Here is a 21,196-nt window from a genome sequence, read left to right as displayed (position 1 = left end):
TTGTGGGATGGATGCTAAGTGCTTATTTGAAACTGTAATGTTAAGTTCAATTAGTATTTGCTCTGTGATCTTGTAGACAAGTGTGGAAAGGTTATTTGTTGCTTTTGTGTCCTGCTGGGAAGATTTCCCTTCACTTCCTGTCTTGGAGACACAACAGAAAGTTGAGTAAATCTATAGTAAATAGATAATAAAGAGTAAATCTCCCAAAAGTGAGAGTGAATCCCATCTTAGACAGTTATCACCAGAATATTTGTCCCCATTGGAACAATTTCCTTCAATGCTTGCTCTCATAATTAACTGCTTCCTGACCGCCCTATAGCAGATATACTGCTACAGGGTGGCACAGGTGCGCAAAATCACGTATATATACGTGATTTCGCATTTCTGAATAGGTGGTGCGAGCGCGCCCTACACGCGCCGCCATTTGCGGCCGCAGCTGTCAATCACTGGGTCCTGTCCAGTGATTACTCATCTCCGCCCGGTGATTGCCGAGCTTCTCCAATGGGGAGTTGAACTGTTTGTAAACAAAACAATTCTCCTCCTTGTCAACTCGTGCACATTGCTTTGGATAGCTGTGCACAGCACAGACATCCAAAGCAGTGTGAGTACAGTGAAGCACATGGACACAGCACTATTTAAACAGCACACAGTTAACCCTTTGATTGCCCCTCATGTTAACCCCTTCCTGCCCAGTGCCATTAGTACAGTGTCAGTGCTTTTTTCTTTATCACTGGTCACTGTATTGGTGTCACTGGGGATGTCACTGACACCAAGTTAAATTCTCCTCAGTGTCAGAATGCATGCCGCAGTCCCGCTATAAGTCGCTGATCACCGCCATTACTAGTAAAAATAACAAATAAAAATAAAAATCCCAGTATATATACCACCATTTGTAAACGTTGTAACTTTCACGTAAACCAATTAATTTACTCAATTTTTTACCCAATTAATTTACCCAATGCTTGTTGACACAGGTCCAAAAAAAAGGGCTATATCATTGATTTCAGTGGGAGTAAAATAAGTCCCATGTCATCTGCATCATTGGAAGCAAGGATATGCCCCATATTATTGGTGTCAGTGATAGCAAATATAGCCGTATGATTACACTTGTGTTTACTCGGTAGATCACATGCCCCTGCACTTCTCTGCCTCTTTAGAAGAAGCCAACAATATCCTTTCACTGTTGGGCAGCTAATCACTTGCCTCATAGTGCAAGGGTACTCTGCAGTTCCAACACTGTGGGCTGCAAAACAAGGTCCTGCAGGCGGCCAGTTGGACAGTCCTTCACTGGAAAAATAATACTTGGTCAGGTGGTACCATGGAAATTTCCATTGTCCATATTTTACAAATCATTCCAGTGTTGGTGTAGCCCCCTGTTATTATAGATAATGTCGTATAAGAAAAACATATATACCGGTAAAGTATAAATGGGAGAAAGGAAGGAGGAAGGAGAATGTTGTGTAGGTTTTTAACATGTTCATCAAAAGTATCGCTCTTGATCATACTCCATGCACCCTGAAACCCAGAAGTATCTTTTAGCACCTGTGTTATCTTTCAGTCACTCATTACAGTCAAGGACTGCATAGTCTGCAATGCTAGAAATTGGCATGGTAACCATCTCTGGAGAAACCGGTAAACATTGGCAGCTTTTCAAAACCAAGGGCAGCAGGGTGCAAAAATTGGTGGTCGTAACATTGTACAACACAAAGGAAAACAAACAAAAATGAGATCGGTGTCATAAATGCAGTACAGTGAAGGGGACAGCTAAAGGACAAAAAAAAAGACATAAACCATAAAAATAACCATAAAAGTGACTGACAAATAATAGAAGGAAAACAAATAACAATACATGATAATTCCTCTAAAATATCAATAGACACAATAACTCAAATGCTGTCCGTGTTTTGGATTAAAATAATAAATGGACATAATTTTGCAGCATAAAAAATTACATTTATTATTTTTTGCGTATAAGCTCAGTAGATTGCAGGTGCAACGCCAGGCTCCTGCACATTCTCTTTCCAGATTCCAGTCCACACCAAGGCTCTCATTTGGAGAGCTAGAGGATGGTGATTGCCCTACTTGCATTTCATTGAACACTACAAGTCCATCTGCCCCAGTAGTTTTGAACACCTGCATGCTGTCACGGAAAGGGGAGTGTTTTGGGGAGGGGGGAGATCCACTTGGCATCCATGTACCACGATATACTCTAAATATGGGTGTAATGTAACATGGTGCAAAAGGTTGCATTGGCCTTTAAGGTAGCAGGACAGATAGCATTCACTATCTTTAGGAACAGGCTTGAGGAGCACTTTCAGTAAGACAACACAGTCGCTGTATCTATTAAGTTTACCATCTCGATGTGCAAAGCTCATCAGCTGCTGGGCTATGTTTATACAATTGCTGTCTGATGGTATAATTTTATGAATGTATTAAGTTATGTTTTACTAATGGAACTATAAGTGTTCTGGTAAATGAGCTTTATTAATTGTCAATCACAAGGGAGACTTTGATTTTGGGATAACACATTTGCAACTGTTAGACTGTCATCAGGATATCTGCCAGCACATTTCTAATATAATTAACAGTAGCTGGCCAGTACTGAAAAATTCATGTTACACTGATCTTCTAGTTTGGGCCCTAAGAAAAATCATCGGTAGTGATCAGCAAACCAAGCAAAGTTCATTACAGTCGACATTCGCCAAACACTCTAAATCTGCAAAGTCCAAACATAGCATCCAAACCCTACTGAAGGCCATGGAAGGCAAATCTTGTCATTTTTTTCTGGTCTTTTTAAGGCCAATTTGCAAACTTTTAGTTTGGGTACATGGGTAGCTGAGCACTGTCATGGTGAGGTACCAATGCAACAACATCTAAAAAATGCTATGCAGAGGGAATGGGTATATTAATAAGGCCTAATGGGCAATATTAAAATGCACAATTACTTTAAGTTGGGCACCTGTAAGATGTACACCAGCAAAAAAATTTAAAATTATCCTGCTAAATGTTGAATTTTCATAATGGGATACTTTTAAAAAAAAATATATGAGAAACAAGGAGTACTTACTACCTACTCATTCACATGGGGGGCATTTTTATTTTAAAGGGGGCTTCCATATATCAATGACCAACCCCCCCTTACACACAGATCCCCACATTGCCTTGCCAAGGGATGTGGGGATGACGCACTTGTCTTCATTACAATGTAGAAAAATTTGCCAGAGAGGCCTTTACCAAGGACAAGAAAGGACAAGGAAAGGAGGGGACACAGTGAGTGTGCACCCTACCTCCTATAGCATACAATTTGCCTTGAAAATTAAATAAATAACCTTGTGGGGTCACCCCCAAAATCTATACCAGACCCTTATCCTAGATAGGGATCTAGTATGGATTTTTAATCGGGATCACAAGCACAAAACTGAAAACAAACACAGGTACACCCCCCCCCCCCCTCAAATCTCTATCAGATCCTTAAAGCGGGACTTTACCCATAACAACTTGATAAAAAATAATTTTCTTTAGCAAGGAACATATGCTATGCTACCAAAATTAGTGTGTGCTGTAAATTGCCTCCAACATTCTTCTGTTTCTTCTTGCTGGAGGCTGCCATTTTGCTGAAGCCCAGAGCCCCTGAACAGCAGAAAGTCATAACGAGGATCTAAACCCATCAATTTAATGATTTCAAAAAAACATTCTTGGAATGCCGGGATTGCTAACTTTTACATTTGCCTGTTTCCCCAACCAAACTGTCAAATCATCAAATGGCTGGTGTCATAACTGATTACACGTGCAGCACCATGGCAGTTGCAGATCAAACAGAAGTAGCGCCCTACATTGTATGGACTTTTTTTGTTTTCTTTAATAAAAGTGGACCAACAATCATTTCTGGCATGGACTCTACTCACAGGTAAGCGTTACCCTGAGCTAAATAGCCCCCAAATATCACAATAGCTAAACTTGAAAAAGGGGCCAGACTGAAGTGATCTAGCACGACTTAATTTTCAGACTAAAGTTTCACTTTAAGTGGGCATGTACAATATGCCTGCTGCCCAAAATAAGGGAAGGGCAGAGTCCACAATACTTCCTTCGCTGGTCAACCTACGGACAGCAATACTGGCTGATATCATTGACCAAATATGGTTATATGGTTTGGGCAAACAGCCAAATTCTGGGGATTTAGTTCACCTGTTTGCTAAACTGTGAACAGCTTGGGTTCAGATCAAACTCATGGTTGATCTTAGTCCTAATCTCATTCCTACACGTTAAATGCTCTTACTGGTTAAACAGCAATATATTAAAATGAATTAAAAATGTGCTTTCATGCATGCATTATATACATGACATGAAACGCAGATATTTTGTAAGTTCAATTTTCAGAGCCAGCCAGAGTTACCTAACCAGAACCAGAAGATTTTTTTCAGAGCTAGGAAATTCATTCATTGACCTTCATGGAAATCATTGCCAAAGGTTAAGCACAAGTAATAATTTGTTAGAGGGACTGGCACCCAGCTCTGTCTTTCACAAAGAGCCAGACAATTAGTCATAAAAGTTTCTGGTCAGAGGTGTTTAATCTAAAACTGCCCTGTGATGTTACACGGCATACCATGGCTACCCAACTGGCATAGTGTCATAAATGAATCCTTATGTCCTATAGCACAGCAGATTTACTTTAAACAACTTTAAACTCCGTGGATCTTTTTAAAGTTTTGGATAAAGTGGGCAATGTTAAACTCTCTGTCACGTTTTTATTTGGATTCACTCCTCTATTTGTACTGAAGTTCATTGTCACTGCTAGGGGAAGTCCAAAATGTTAGAGTTGTCCCCGGCAGGGACATTTGTTCTGGGGACAGCTGTTTAAGAGGGAAATTTCCCTTACTTTGTGTCTTTAGGACAGAAAGTAAAGGAAAATGTCCCCAATAGTACATAGACATCATAAATATACAGTATTAGCACTGGTTCTATCCCTCCCTAATATAATTCTCTAACAAGGGTTGGACTATGCATACAGTACACTTTAAAGGAAATCAATAGTGAGGAAATATGGAGGCTGCCACTGATAAACTCTTCTTCTGAAAATGTTTTTGCCTTCCATGTTATGCTGCTCCATTGGCTTCAATTCCGTGAGCCACTTGCATGCTACAAGTAAACAGATGAATAGTTCTGACTGCACTCCCAACTTTCAGAACTGTGGTGGGCTTTTTCTGGGTGAGTGACTCAAAAAGTATAGCCAGCCTCAGTTACGACAACTAGAATTTTTTAAATAAGGCCAGTAATGGAAGCCTCCATATTTATGTTAATGCAGGTTTCCTATAAGGTGACACCAACATGAGATGATCATTTCTAGATTAGCTATCCTTTTTATGGGCAGCAACAAATCTTACCAGAATCCCTGGCCAGTTAATCTTGGGAAGATTAATTTTGACGCTGGAGATATTTGCTTGCACTCCCCCCTTTTGCCTCCATAGACATAAATGTGCATGATTGTGTGAGCCAGTCGATGGAAAGGTCCAGGTGTTCTGATCCAGTTCTGATCCAGTCTGCCCATCCAACCACCAGCTAATGTCTATGGATAGAAAAAACATAGGCTACCATTTAAAAAATCCCTAACAACAATTTCTTTTGTTTGGACTAGAGAGTCTCATATAAAAATGAACATTTAATTATATTACTAGCTAAAAATTTGAGGGCCACTGTCCAATGGGGTCACACCAGAAATACAGCTTACATGTGTTAACATATTCTGGGATGCAATAATACATGTCAGATTTCATAAGGGGTTTCACTCAACATGCAAAGTACATTACCACTGCAATGCACTGGTGTGAACAGTTCGTGATGAAAACAGTTAATTGTTCTACACATTTTGCTGTGTTGGAAAATGCATCAAAATGGCATTACTGGATGGCAACGTGTCAGGTGGGAACAAGTCTTAAAATTTAGAGCATCTCCTGTCTTGGAAGACAGCTTTTAGGGCTTACTATGCAGACATAGCCAGTGGTGGAGAAGAAGGCTTCAGCCAGAGAATGTAAACTATATTTCATGCCTCCGATGTCCTACTCAGGTAGGGATGTTTGTTTAGGTCAGAAGGGCTAGGCAGCTACAGTACTGTTTCCTTTTCAGATATAAAAAGTCTTAAAAGCAAAGCATTTATTATACTTATGTTGTGGATACTGAAATAAAATATCTAAACGTTTCTCAAACTTTCAATAACACCCTAAAATGAATGCTTAAGTGGGTAGTACAGAAGGATGGAAAAGACTGACTGCCGCTTGCCAGCACTTTTGTTTTTCATCTGAGATGTCTCAGGTCTCCATGGGGTTTTTGCCTTTTGAACTGCTATATGGATGGAGATCCCAGGGATTTCTTGCCCTAGTGAAAGAAGGATAGGAAGGTGAATCCACCCCTTACAAGAGTGTGCTAAAGTACATCTGCCAAATGCATGAAAGGATCGCAAATGTAAGGCTACTGGTCAGGAAACATTTGCTGACTGCCCAGGAGGCACAATACTGGGTTTACAATAAGTCAGCTAAAGTAGGGCAATTAAATTACAGAGTTCCCCCAGCAGATAAGAGAAAATCTCATCAACTCTATCAATTTTATTTAATTTCTGGAAAGATAGAGAACTGATGACTGCCCGGGCAAGTGTGAGACTTGAACCTCAGGTTAGTGTGGATAGTGTCCAGGTGGCAACCGCATTGTCAAATCACAAAACTGGGAAGCACAGGAATTTCTATAAAAGAATAAGATGTTCTACAGATACCCTGGATCATTGATGTTAATTGGCATGATACCATTACCCAGCCCCAGTGTCAAGGTTTGCATCAGGCCTTACCACATTCCACAGGCTCAGAAGAAGCCTATCTCAGATGAGGCAAAGATGTTGATACTGGGAATCTCAGAGTGAGTGGTTGAGCCCTAATGTGTTGATATCCAAGCCCAAAAGCAATTCTGCAGTGATTTCTGGAAGATTAATGAAGTTTCAGATTTGATGCCTATCCTGAGCATGACCTCATTGCAAGACTGGGCTCTATACTTTGGACCTTGTAAAGGCGTATTGGCAGATACCACTATCCAAGGTCATCAGAGAGAAAACAGCTCTCTAAACCCCAGAGGGACAATTCCAGTACAAACGAATGCCTTAGACAATAGTAACAAGAAGGGGCATTGCCAGTATGGTGCAAGACCTTGGGCACCCCTGGGAACTATGAGGTGAAAAATGATGCACTGTGCTAACAGTGGTAGAGGCTTTAAAGTTAGAATTTAAAGGGAGGATGGATAATTGTCTGGGCAACAGCATTCTTGATCTGGAGGTATCTGGATATCTTTTGCACTGGTGCTTTATTCGGGTTTTGAATGGTTGGGAAACTAAGCACTCCCATTATGGAAGACAAGCTATATATCCTGGTCATATGTTTAAAGAGCCACCATTTTAATCATCCAGTTCCAGGTATCCGGGGCGAAACATTGGGTTACATGAGTAATAGTTGCTTACAGAGCATAAGGGCAGATTAGTTTCCTACAGTATTTTATATGTCCCAAACCTGTAGGGAATAGTGTATTATGGCATTGAGAATTCTTATGCATAATTGGAAGAGGATTCATAGCAGAGTTTCAACTGAGGTGGGGGTTTGCTTCCAAAGTCTCTATAGAAATCCAAAGGAGATGGTAAGTGATATTGTGATACACTGTGAGTTGAGTTACCTATTCTACAGAATAGTATTTATTATTATACAGGATTTATATAGTACCAACAGATTGTAGAGTGCTTTACATTATAGAGGGAGACTGTACAGTTACAGTACAATTCAATACAAGTCAGTTAGGAGGGCCCTGCTCCTCAGAACTTACAGTCTAAAAGGACAAGTTGTACAAAAAGTCATAACTGTGAGGGATGAGTTTACGGGAGAATTAAAACGTCAGTTGTTGGGCGAAGGCGAGATATGCCTTTCTGAAGAGATGAGTTTTCAGGGATTGCCTAAATGTGGACAGAGCAGGACATAGCCAGACAGACTTGGATAGAGAGTTCCACAGCATGGCAGATGCTCTGCAGAAGTGCTGAAGATGAGCATAGGAAGAAGAGGAGACAAAGGAGCTAGAGAACAGGAGGTCTTGGGAGGAATGTAGAGAATGGTTTGGGTGATATTTGGAGACAAGATTAGTGATGTATCTTGGACAGAGTTGTAAATGGTTTTGGAAGTTGTTAGTATTTGAATTTAATTCTCTGGGCAATCGAAAGCCAGTGGCGTGAATTAGCAGAGAAGGGTAGCAGACACTGAATGGTTAGTAAGGTAGATGAGTCTGGCAGCAGCATTCATGATAGACTGAAGAGGTAATAGCCAGTGTAAAGGTAAAGCCTATGAGGAGGGAGTTTTAGTAGTCAAGGTGAAACATAATAAGGAAGCGAATGAATTGCTTGGTGGTTTCATTGATACAAAGGGGAACATTTTGAAGATGTTGCAGAGGTGAAGTCTCCAAGATTACATCTAGCACTCTGACATAAGGGAAGGGACTGATAGTTGTATTATTGATCTTGATTGAAAGGCTTTTTCTAGTGAGGGAAATGTAGATTCACACCACCATGGGAAAGCCAGACACTTTACCACCAACTTTCTCCTGGCTCTCTCCAACTAGATTTCCAGACCCAACTTGATCCCTGGATGCAGATTTCTAAATAGACCCCCCAGCTAAGCCTAGCTGGGACCTCAGTGTCTTCCTAAAGTGTCTGTTTATTGTCAACCACTGGAGCCTTATAGCTATACAGCTTTGTAACCACAGATACCCGTTCCCAGCTGTACTTTGCAGCAGTCCTAGAGGGATCCTGCACACATCAGCTTTACGCCCTGCTGGTTCCCTCTCTGCTCTCCTCCACAGTATGGCACTCCCCCACATATTTTTCTTAGCAATGTTCTCTTCTCCCCCTGTGTACACATGTACACACCGCATTCTAGCAGGCAACACACTTAGTCAAAGCACACAGATAGCTCACTCAGTCACAGTCCACAGCAAGTAAGGACTAGGAACATTTGGTAGATGTTTGGTGCACAAGTGCAGTTGAACCCACTTGTGCTTTTTTCACCACTATGTTTCCTTTTAAAAGCACTTAAAAATTGATGGCAGTAATTTAAAGTTTGGATGAAAAGTTTAGTGCAATAAAAAAACTATTTGGTAAGTAAAAAGAACACTTATTTTTACAGATAATAGAAAAGAGTAACAGTTGAGGAGGAAGGATGGACAGTCCATCCAGAAGAGAAAATTGTGAGAGTTATGCATCCTCTCCTAGGTCTAGTTGTGTCTTCATGGCTTCCATGTTTTCCCAGCGGGAAGTGACCTGTGCAATTCACTCTGCGAACTGTACCTTAAATAGTAACTCTGTGTACATTGTGCTCACCTCATCATTGGATTTCTAAAACAGTTCTAGGTGCCAGCTATAGCTTAGAGCTGCCACAGGTGAGACCTCTCTGCTGTTAGCACATAAAGGTTATATATAGATTTTCCATTTGACAGGAGATGTTTTTAAGCCATATCCTGATTCCTCAGGAACATCTGCTCAGTGTTGTTGAATGGGATTTCTTCTTGCCAAGAATTTAACTAGAATTATAATGACCCATGGGAATCCAGCATGGCCATGGAGGTCCTAACATAAAGCTTCTTCTGTCTTAAAATGTAAAATAATTAGGATAGCATGCTTGCTGCATAAACAATGTCAAATTCTATGTAACATGTAAAAGCTAGCCATCATTCTACAATGGTCTATGTTTTAGCGGTTAGTTGATTTTAAAGAGAACTTCACTATAAACCATATTTTCCATTCCTTATTACATACAATGTTCATATATCATATCTTTTCTCATATGGTGAGCCCATGCTGCCTCTGATATCTTAGAAATGTGGACATCTATCTGGTGGTAAGTCCTACAATGCATTGGGGTTGATTTACTAAAACGGGACCTGCAAAATCAACTGGAACACTGGAGCGTTAAATCTGAAGCAGCCATGCATGGTAGACAATTAGCTTCTAACTTCAGCTTTTTAAGCTTTTTTTTTTTTTTTAAGCTTTGTCAATGAAACTTGGAAGCTGATTGGTTTCTTTGCAAAGCTGCACCAGATTTTGCACTCTTCAGTTTTAGGCTCCATACACACTAGAAAGAAAAGCTGGATAAATGACACTCAACATTAACATTTATTGTTGGGTGTTTTTCAGGGGTTTTTGGCTGGCGTTTTGCTGGCATTTAGCATTGTATAGCGGGTTGTTAAGGAGCGGATGGTTGCCTGCGTTTTTCACAACCCATGACTCATCAGCTACCACTGGGATTCCCCACTGACAGCTGAATGTAAACTAACAAAAATGCTGGCATTAAAAAATACTGCGTGGGTTTTCCCCCAATGCTTACCAGACCCTTTAGGTGAATGCAACGCTATAAATAAAAAAGGAAAAACCGTGGTCCCCCCTTCCCTCAAACCCAGACACTTATCCGAGCATGCAGCCTGGCAGAGCAGCAAATATGGTAAAACAGGAGAGTGCCGCCCCCCTCCCCCACTGAGGCCATATCCTAAACACTCACCTTAAAAAAAATGCCTCCATACTAGAAAGGCATGGAAACAGAGGATAATATTTTTTGCTGCTACAGGCAGAAATAAAATGCTAAATGCTGCTGCTAGGAGCATTTTTTTAAGCTAGTGTATATGGAGCCTTCGTAAATCAACCCCATTGATTTTGTGCACACTTTCAGTTACAGTTTAAAAAACAGAGTATGCTTTACTACAGAGGGCAGTAGTGCCATTTGTTTGAATACTGTAACATTGTTTGAATATGTGACAAAGTCACACATTTTACAATAGATCCCAAAGGGAATTATGGTACTTTTGGTGCTCAGCCACTTATAGTTGTCCCCCTACTATTTAAACATCTTTCAGTATCTCTGTAGGTAAAGCTTACCTCTTATATCGGTATTTCTTATTTTCCACAGACAGTAACTTTCTTCTGGCCAATGCCCAAGTCCAACATGGCTACCCTATTGTCTACTGCTCCGACGGCTTCTGTGATCTCACAGGTTTTGGCCGCACCGAGGTCATGCAGAAGAACTGCAAGTGCCGATTCCTGTATGGGGTGGAGACCAGTGAGACCGTCTTGCAAGGCATTGAGAGAGCTCTGGAGGAGAAGCAGGAATACCAGGCTGAGGTGTGCTTCTACAAGAAAGATGGTGAGTCCATACCCATGACCTTTACTTCTAGGTGCCATAAGGACATCTTTTTATTTCTCTAATTTTGTCAACGATTGTTAACTCTTTAATACCAGCTTGTTAAAACTGACAAAGATTTGTGAAGCTCATGTGTCTCTTTTTCAATGACAGGAGATCTCTTCTGGTGCCTGCTGGACATTGTGCCCATCAAAAATGAGAAAGGGGAGGTAGTGCTGTTTCTTTTCTCGTTTAAAGACACCACTGAGTATAGGATGAGAGCCCTGCATACTGATAAGAAAGATGGTGAGTACAGAAGCTGCTAGATCATTAACTTATGTCATGAGGAAACTGAAAGACAACGTGCAAAAACATGCCAGTTTGTCCATAACATCCAAATCATCATGCCATTGCCACTTTTAAAGTTTTTCTTATTAAACTTTCCTTGCTAAAAAACACATATATTGCAGCAGACCTCAGAACTTACTGTGTTTTCTGTGTGCCTTTCTTTTGAAGCTTGTTATTGCTTGGCATTCTGCCTTTTTCTTTAAAAGAGCAATCTCCTTATCTTTCTGTTTTTTTAGTGGCTACGTTCCTTGTAAGGTCCCATTATGCCCTACTGTAGCCACCCTTCCTTGTGCACTCCCAACTGGGACTAGAACAAATGCAGGCAGTCATTTGACCCTTGTGCAATATACACTATATTGCCAAAAGTATTGTGATGCCTGCCTTTACACGCACATGAACTTTAATGGCATCCCAGTCTTATGCAGGCCATAGACGGGACGTTTATCGTCCGAATTGTCAGCCGATAAACGAAAAATAGGTCGTTGCTGCCACCAATGCTTACGAAAAACGGCCGTTTTTCGTAGATTTTCCAGCATGACTGATAAAAAGAACCGAGAAGAACCACGAGAATCAGCTGACGACATTGCCCCACTAACGGGGTGAATATTGTCCAATTATTCGTTCGGCCGACAATACGGCCTATAAACGTCCCGTCTATGGCCCGCATATGTCCGTAAGGTTCAATATTGAGTTGGCCCACCTTTTGCAGCTATGACACCTTCAACTCTTCTGGCAAGGCTGTCCACAAGGTTTAGGAGTGTATCCATGGGAATGTTTACCTTTCTTCTAGAAGCGCATTTGTGAGGTCAGGCACTGATGTTGGCTCGCAGTCTCCGGTCTAATTCATCCCTAAGGTGTTCTATCGGGTTGAGGTCAGGACTCTGTGCAGAGCAGTCAAGTTCCTCCACCCCAGACTCGCTCATCCATGTCTTTATGGACCTTGCTTTGTGCACTGGTGGGAAGTCATGTCGGAACAGGAAGGGTCCATCCCCAAACTGTTCCCACAAAGTTGGGAGCATGAAATTGTCCAAAATGTCTTGGTATACTGACGCGTTAAGAGTTCCTTTCACTGGAACTTAGGGGCCAAGCCAACCCCTGAAAAACAACCCCTCACTATAATCCCCCTCCACCAAACTTTACACTTGGCACAATGCAGTCAGGCAAGTACTGTTATCTTGGCAACTGCCAAACCCAGACACGTCCATTGGATTGGCAGACAGAGAAGCGTTATTCGTCACTCCAGAGAACACCTCTCCACTGCCCTAGAGTCCAGTGGTAGCGTGCTTTACACCACGGCATCCAACGCTTTGCATTGCACTTGGTGATGTAAGGCTTGGATGCAGCTGCTCGGCCATGGAAACCCATTCCATGAAGCTCTCTATGCACTGCTGTGCTAATCTGAAGGCTGCATGAAGTTTAGAGGTCTTTAGCTATTGGCTCTGCAGACAGTTGGCGACTTCTGCACACTGTGCGCTTGAGCATGATCCCACTCTGTCATTTTACATGGCCTACCACTTTGTGGCTGAGTTGCTGTTGTTCCCAGTTGCTTCCACATTTTTTTATAATACCACTAACAGTTGACCGTGGAATATTTAGTAGCGAGGAAATTTCATGGATGGTCTTATTGCACAGGTGGCAACCTACAACGGTACCACGCTTGAATTCACTGAGCTCCTGAGAGCCACCAATACTTTCACCAATGTTTGTAGAAGAAGTCTGCATGCCTAGGTCCTTGATTTTACACACTTGTGGCCATAGAGGTGATTGGAACACCTGAATCCAATGATTTGGAGGGGTGTCCCAATACTTTTAGCAATATAGTGTATACAATGCATACAAGGGACTAGATACAGACTGTTCTGGGCAACACTGAGCTAAAAGCAATGTGGAGTAAGTATTAGATGGTCCGTAAAGAGTCATTAAAGTGGAAATTTACCCATAACAGCTTGATAAAAAATATTCTCCTATAGCAAGGAACATACATTCCGTGTTAATATTTATGCTACCAAAATTTGTGTGTGCTGTAAATTGCCTCCAGCCTTGCTCTGTTTATTTCTTGCTGGAGGCTGCCATTGTTCTGAAGCCCAGAGCCCCTGAGCAGCAGTAAATCTTTAGGCTGTCAGTAGATCGCTCCCTATATTTTTGGCACAGTGGTAAAAAATAGAGATCAATTGAGAATGTGCAGAGCAGAGTGAGACGGCACATTACTGAATTTTAAACAGTATAGGCTCTTATTTTTAATTACTGTATTTTTTTTTTGCTATACCTGCAAAAGGGGCCAGCCTGAAGTGATTTATCAGGATTTTCTGGCTATAGTTCCACATTTAATGTTTTAAGGAAGGTAGTGTGTCAACCACATTTGACAAATTGTATTGTGAAGGATGGCTTAACGTTTCTCATTAACCAGGTACCAGGCCATTTTTTGCCTAAACTGTGAAGCTTTAGGAATACTTTACTACCATGCTTTTGGCAGTGTTTGCCTAGCGGCTGTAAAAATGTAGGTCAGGAGCTTAAAGTAGAAATTAGGGGAATTCCATGGGGACTCCCAGGTCATCAGAACTAGTGTCTTCATTGGAAAATGTTCTCTTTATTACTTTTCTGGGGACAACCCAAAATATGGGGTTTCTTTTACTTTCACTTTTGGTGATAGCAGTAAACAGGAGAAATAAAGAGGGTTAATCTCCCTAACAGGGGCACAGCAAGCAATAAAAACCTGACAGGTGTTCTAATCCTTCCCCAATCTCTTCAAAACTAAAAAAAAAAAAAAAAAAAAAAGTTTTGCCTTTGCTTATGCTTTAAAAAAAACCTGATTAATAAAACAGGTTCCACCTGGACTCCCTAAGTAGGTTCTAATTTTTGGCACTTAAAGTGTTACTACACCCACAACCATAAAATAAGTCTGTGTATGCAGTAAAGCATGCTTGTTATATTCACTGTGGAACCTAAGGGGTTAATCCTCTACATTGTGTAAAAATGTAGTTTGATCCTGACTTCTCTGATCCACCCCTTCTTCCAGTGTCCCCCTCTCATCTCCTGATAAGACATATCTTGTGGAGTCACTCTGCACATGCTTAGTTTGGTGTGTATTACTAGAGAGGTTTTTTTTTTCTTGGGAGAGTGTATGTGATCAGCACAGGGCCATTCAGCACTGTCCAGACAGAGGGTCAGGGGTTCTGCATCCTCCTAGAACAAAATGAAAACTCTTCCTACAAGGTTTAACCAGTGCTCTGCTGAATACTGATAGAAGTCACAAGACGTCTCTAACTGTTGATGAGAAAAGGTATTTAGCTGTTTACATTTACTAAAATAATTGCAATTCCATGTTGTGTGTACTATGGGAGACCAGATATAGTGAATGCAGGATCCTGGGTTTACTAACACCTTAATCTAGAATGCCAGATTTAATGGATTTGAAGTGATGGTAATGGTAAGGGTGTACTTTTTGTCACATGACACATCTAACTTCCTTCATTTAGATAATGAGAATACTTACATCACACATATTTTTATGTGTCATTTGTTCAAGTATACCAGCTTTTTCCTGTAGACACTGTTTGATGATCTAATGTTTATATGTTCAAATATGGTGATAGAGTACAGTTCCATAAGGTGTACTTACATTCTCACATGACAGTACAGTATTCAAGACTGAGTATGCCTCAAAATCTTCTTTTCTTACCAGATAAACAGAAGAACCGTCGTTCTGGATCTTCTCATTTCAGCTCAGCAAGAAGACAGAGCCGAACCATGCTGTGCCACCTTACTGGTCAAGTCTCTGGGCGAAACAAGAGCGACATTAAACTTAACAATGTAAGTGCTGATATAACACTCATAGAATCCTGGTTATTATAGTTGTAGTTTGATTGGAAGACTTCAGATTATAATTATTTAAACAATTTTATTTTAATCAGTTTTTATTTAAATGTAAAGAATACAGAAAAAAAAGAAATAAAAAAGGAACATAGTTTCAAAAAGAGAAAACAAGCATTGTATAACATACCATAAGAGTTCAAAAGTGCCAGGAATCCAAATGTAGGAAGACATCCAGCAAGCACTTAAACAAATGTATTATTAAGTCCGGGACAAGGTCAGCTAGCACCCAGGGCGAACATGTCAAATTGCCCCACCCACCAAGATGCATTATGTATTAGCAATAATCCCCTCCTCCCCCTAAAAAACTGAGCACCAATCTGCATGCTTACCTCCTAAGCATAAATTCCTCCTTTTCCCAGTACAAATGGAATCCCCCTACCAGCACCAAATCTTTGCCCAACCCATCCCCGCACCCATCAGACTGGGACTTTATAGGGTTTGCTTACCCGCCTCCTACCCACATTCTTTGCTGGGAGGGGATGGGGGCAGGTAAGCAAGCCCTGCACAGTCCCGATCCAGCACTGCAGTAGCAGGAGGAAGAAGTTAGAGGGGAGAGTGACCACAGCCTGCACCTCCTCCTGGCTCTGTCCTTGTCTCCAGATTTAGATTGTCTCATCCAGCACTAAGCTGACAGAACTAGTGATGCGGCTGTCACTACTTCCCACCTCACATGGTACCACAGTGCCCAGGGCAGTCGCCCCTACTGCCCCTCCCTTGTCCGGCGTTGCTGACAACATTGTGTCTTCAACCTCCGGCATGGTTACATCATGCTATATTTTTATTTAGACAAACTTCAGCAGATATCATTAGTCCATGTCTCATGTATCTATCAATCATTACAGATAACCTTTCCCTATACATGTCTTCTTCTTTTTTATCTTGGAAAGTACCCCATTGGCCATAGTAAGCACTTTGGCTGGATCTGTGGGATGTACAGCCCCTGAAAGGATTAAATGGAATATAACTGAATCCATTTTGTATACACTAATACAAGATGCTAGTTTAACATATATATGAAATTTGTACACACTAACAAAACTGTCTATGCCAGCTTCATGTAGAAATGAGTGTTTTTGCAAACTTTACAAAAAAGCAGATAAGGTTTACTCTCATTTCTGAAAAGTTGTACCCACAACTTGGGCGTTGGGTCAGATTACAGCCATAGTCTGTATGGCATGATAGATAAAGCAGAAGAGTGAAAATGCAAACCTCATACAAATAATTGTTGAGTTAAGGTAAAAAAATGTACATGTACAAAATGTATTTGATTGGATGGTCTGAGGGTGTGTTTGCCCAAAGACTACAGTATAATAACCCTGATGTTATGCCAATAAAACTGAAGTGTTTGCAATCGCAACTGAGGTGACTTGAGTGCATTCACTTTCCGAGATCTCGTAGCTGTGTCCAGGTGTGACCGTTGGTATCTTGAGGGGGCCCCCAAGGAACAGGAAAAAGACCACCTACCTACTTTCAGGCCCTAAATACTTATATAAACTTAACAGCTCCATACCATAGCAAGGAGGTTTGGAAAGGTGGGCCATATCAGAGCTTGCATATAATAATGTATAGGCTATGCATCACGTAATGTAATAAAAGTAGTAACACTAACTGGGCTACACATCACTAAGTACAAAACTGTTTGGAATCTGTGCTGAATCTTGTAAAATAAGTTACTGTTTAATTAAATCGATACATTTGGATGTGAAAGTACAACGTATACTGGTTCTCTCAATAAATTATACTCTAGATGGTTATAGTGATTTAACTGAGAATTGATATTACAGTGTTCTGCGTTAGGGGATGCAAATAGTTAAAAGTGCTAATCCTTATATGTCCTATGAATGCCTTCTATAGCAAGAGTGAAGTTGGCACATTGTGCCAGGGAGATATAGAATTTTCATCTAACAGCTGTTGTATTACTGGCGCTTTGCTAAATAACCTTCGGCAGATCCTATCAGTCTCTCCATTAACCTCTGTGCTATAATCTGGTCCTGCCAGTCTGCTCTGATAAGGCTGCTCTGAGCGAGTACAGCAGAGAGACATTTGGTGCCTTTGTACCAGTAAGATGTATCTACTGCTGGAAAAAAATGAGACCTGGCCTAATCAGATTAGAGCAGAAAGTGTAACAGATAAGCAGGATTATGTTACTCAATGGGCCAGATCAAAGGAGCAATCTGATTGGCTGCAAGAGGAATCCAGATCATGCTGCGGTGATAGCAAAGTGACAGGCAGATGGCAAAGTGTAAAAGCCAGAACGTGTACTGTGGTAGAACAAAATCAACTAGAAGCACTCTGACCCATGTCAACTAAGTGGTGTGCTCCCAGGAAACCAATTACCCAATAAACAGCACTGACTGGCAAAGGATTTTCACAGCTCACAATGACTTGCAGCTTGGTTGGTGTCAATGATCTGTGGTTGTCTATATTCCTTATTAAAAACTATCAGTTCACATTCACCACTAAACCTAAAATGAAAAATTGACTTTACGTGTCAAATGATTTTATTCATAATGTTGTCTATACTGCTTGTTTTTGTTATATTTACATTTGCTGGAAAGTTTAGCATAGCCTGGTTTCCAGTGTTTTGTTGCTTTTAGGCTGAAGGATTCAGTCCATAGGATTGTTGAACCCTAGGAATGAGCTTCAGGTTAAGGTTAAACTTGATCTGGAAACAAACCAAATCATTCACAGTTCAGTAAAATATGCCAACCAATTGCCAATAATTCCCTTCCTTGCCATTGAACTGTGGTCTGGTGGCTTAGAAGGGCCAATAGTGTGTGTTTTGTTATGCGCCAACCCTCTCCCTATAAAAGTCAGGGTTCCCAGCCACCATTTTTCAGCATGTGCTGGAGACTTTGCAGTAGATATGGAGAGCTGCTAGAGTGTTTGCAGGGAGAGATACAGTGAGTATACAAAAGAATCATCCCCCTTCAAAATGATTACATGTTGTTGCTTTGCAGCCTGAAATGAAGACAGACACATTTTTTGTTTTACCCAGCTGTATTTACTCAGTGCAACTTATAACATCCACGTGGAAATATAATGCCAACATGAACAAAATTAAAAAAAATAAAAATTCAAAAACAGAATCACTGAGTTGGAAAAAGGATCACCCCCTTGTGCCAGTATTTTGTTGAACCACCTTAACTCCAGCCTTTAGTCTGTTGGTATATGTCTCTACTTTGCACATCTAGCCTTTGCAATATTTGCCCACTCTACTGTACACTATACACAGTGCAGGATTACAGAGAAATGCAGTGTGGTGGGATACATAGCCTGTAAGCCCTGTGTTCACTGTGGTATTTTGTGCTACATTACTATGAATTACAGTGTGCTACATATTATTGTGTACCCTTTCATTAGTGCATAGACTCAACCGTCTTTTCTAGGACTAACGTTTGTGGGTGTCAGCAACAACGTCAGTTTAGCTGCTAAGCCCCTGTTGCAGATTGTATTATTATTAGTTTATGTTTTCATATTGCTTGCTACTTTATTCTTTTAGTTAGGTCTAACAGAAAAAAAAATATAGCACCAAATAAATATATATAGCACCAAGGCACACACTCTTCATACCCCCTATTGCCATAGTGGATTATAGGGTAAGGCAATCACCTGTATTCAAAATGCCTGGCAAGCCTAAAGGTACAATCAGGTTCTACATGCTCAGCTAGTGGGATCAAGCAGATCCAGATAGTGGTAGAATTAATTCCTGTGCCTTTGATTATGACTGCTGAAAGATATTTTTCCAACCACAGCAGACAGGGCCAACTGCAGGCTGCAGTTAGAGGCAGTGCCTAACCCATATGATTGCAGACTACTTTGGATACAAAGTGATGGCCCTATGGACTATTGGGTGTCAGACTGAACTACTGACTGGAGCTAGCGCAGCATGTCACTGAGCTTCTGGCTTGTCCTGTAGCCAGTGTGCTATCTTGGGGGACCTTCTTTGCTGCAGAAAGTTTTGTGACTGAAAGAGCTAGTGCTGGAACAGCATTGATTACAAAGCCCCTGCAGTTGAAAACAAAACCGGCTTAATCTCTCCCTCTGAAATTGCAGACCAATAAAGTTGCTTACATACTGTGCATCAACTGTGCAATATTTGTATTTATTTCCTGTAAAATAGCACACTCCACTTTTATTTCTTTATTAAAACCTGCCTATTGCAGCCCAATAAAGCCGCTTACTTAGTGTGCATTACCCTATACCACTTATAGTGCCGCTCAAGGTGCTCTGGTAAATCCGGTGTCTCACTGCAATATAAGGGTGCAGACTGTCTTATGCTTAATCCAGAAAGCAGTGAAGTATGAGGGGATGAGAGATGCTGAACACCACTAGCTCAATAGGTGAAGAGAAATGTGAACAGCCTCAGCTATGAGCTTCTCCTGAGCTCCGCCTCTGATGCATTTCAAAATGATATGATACTCAATAAATTAAACCAATAAACCAAGACACTATGGTGAAAGAAAAACATACCAATATTGATATGATTTCCTTCACCATAATGTCTCTTGTAAGAGTGCCCACTTGTGTGAAGTTTCCGAGAGTCAGGGAACAGTCCTGCCTCTTGCTGTGTTGGTATTTACCTAGCAATGATGAGTCTCCAGTCCTTGAGCTACTGATGACATAATTTGCTGACAAAACATGTAGAGTAGTGCCAGGGCATACTGACGTCATCATGCATACCAGACAATTTATGGAAACCCCAGGCAGACTGTTTTGATATACTGTAGCAGTACCTTATTTAAACTATTTTTATGTGAGTGCACTATTTACTTTTAACAAATCAATTGTTTTTAAATACTACACCATGGAGCATACCTCTGTTTACCATTTCATTGCTGCACATATTTTTGTTTCAATATTTTTATTAAGAAAGTTTTGTTTTAGGAACACAACAAGCTCAATATATGCCCACGCAGGGGCCGAGCATAACAATAACTTAGAGACAGATACATCCTGCTGACTTGTATTAGCCAAATAACAAAATGTCCAATGACAGCAAGGAAGGACAGCAAAAAGCCGAACCAAATATTATCAGCAGTAGTCCAACATAATACCGTAAAGAGAAGAGGAAAGAAAAAAGGTTAGCAGAAAGGAAAAAGGAGACTAGGAGAATTACGGATCCAGGGCTAGCACAGGCAGCAACTATAAGAGGCCATAACTAGTAGGGGGCAGGGGTGGCAAGGAATAACGTATCCAAGGTTCCAAAACCTTAAGGAATCTCGGATGAGAATCATGAAGAATGCTAGACATCTGTTCAATGATCAACATATCATTCATCTGGGTCTTCACCCCTTGAAAGACAACCAAAGGGGTTCTCCAAGCTTGAGCTATGGCACATTTGGCCGAAATAAATAGGGAGGATGCCAGTTTCTGCTGAGATCTAGACAGACCCAAAATTGGGCAATGCAGAAGGGCCACCCTTGCATCCCTACAGACCGTAATGTGAAATAGCGTTTGTAGCAAATCAAAAACCCTAGGCCAGAAGCCTATCAATCGCGGGCACGACCACCAAATGTGTAAGACGTCCCCGCGTAGACCACAGTTCCGGAAACATCTATCTCTGTCAGTCGGATTAAAGTGAGCAATCAGAGCCGGGACCCAGTGCCACCGCAGGAGAACTTTGTAGGCTTCCTCAAGAGTGACTGTATTGAATGAACATTTCGCCACCATCCCCCAGGCCCTACGGCAATCCTCCGCTGCAATCGAGCCACCCAGATGTCGCTCCCATTGAGAGACATAAGACAGGGGTGGTGAGGAGGACCTGCTGTTAAGGGAGGCATAAATTACAGAAATGA

The 21,196-nt window shown here is 41.1% G+C and overlaps 1 protein-coding gene across 1 annotated transcript in view; it reads left to right on the top strand.

Annotated features, from left to right (window-relative positions):
• The window catches only part of KCNH4 (potassium voltage-gated channel subfamily H member 4), a 454,196-nt gene that overhangs the window by 316,628 nt on the left and 116,372 nt on the right, over window positions 1-21,196 (top strand). The window contains exons 2-4 of the mRNA XM_089690632.1: window positions 10,968-11,201; window positions 11,352-11,483; window positions 15,208-15,335. Of these exons, the coding sequence (XP_089546758.1) occupies window positions 10,968-11,201; window positions 11,352-11,483; window positions 15,208-15,335 (494 nt within the window). The remainder of the gene's footprint in view (window positions 1-10,967; window positions 11,202-11,351; window positions 11,484-15,207; window positions 15,336-21,196) is intronic.

The sequence above is a fragment of the Staurois parvus genome, unplaced genomic scaffold (assembly GCF_062004578.1).
Source record: "Staurois parvus isolate SC_StPar_1 unplaced genomic scaffold, SC_StPar_1.0 ptg000538l, whole genome shotgun sequence".
Classification (NCBI taxonomy): Eukaryota; Metazoa; Chordata; class Amphibia; order Anura; family Ranidae; genus Staurois; species Staurois parvus.
Note: the sequence above shows the minus strand (reverse complement) of the source record. Positions and strands in the feature narration are given on the sequence as shown.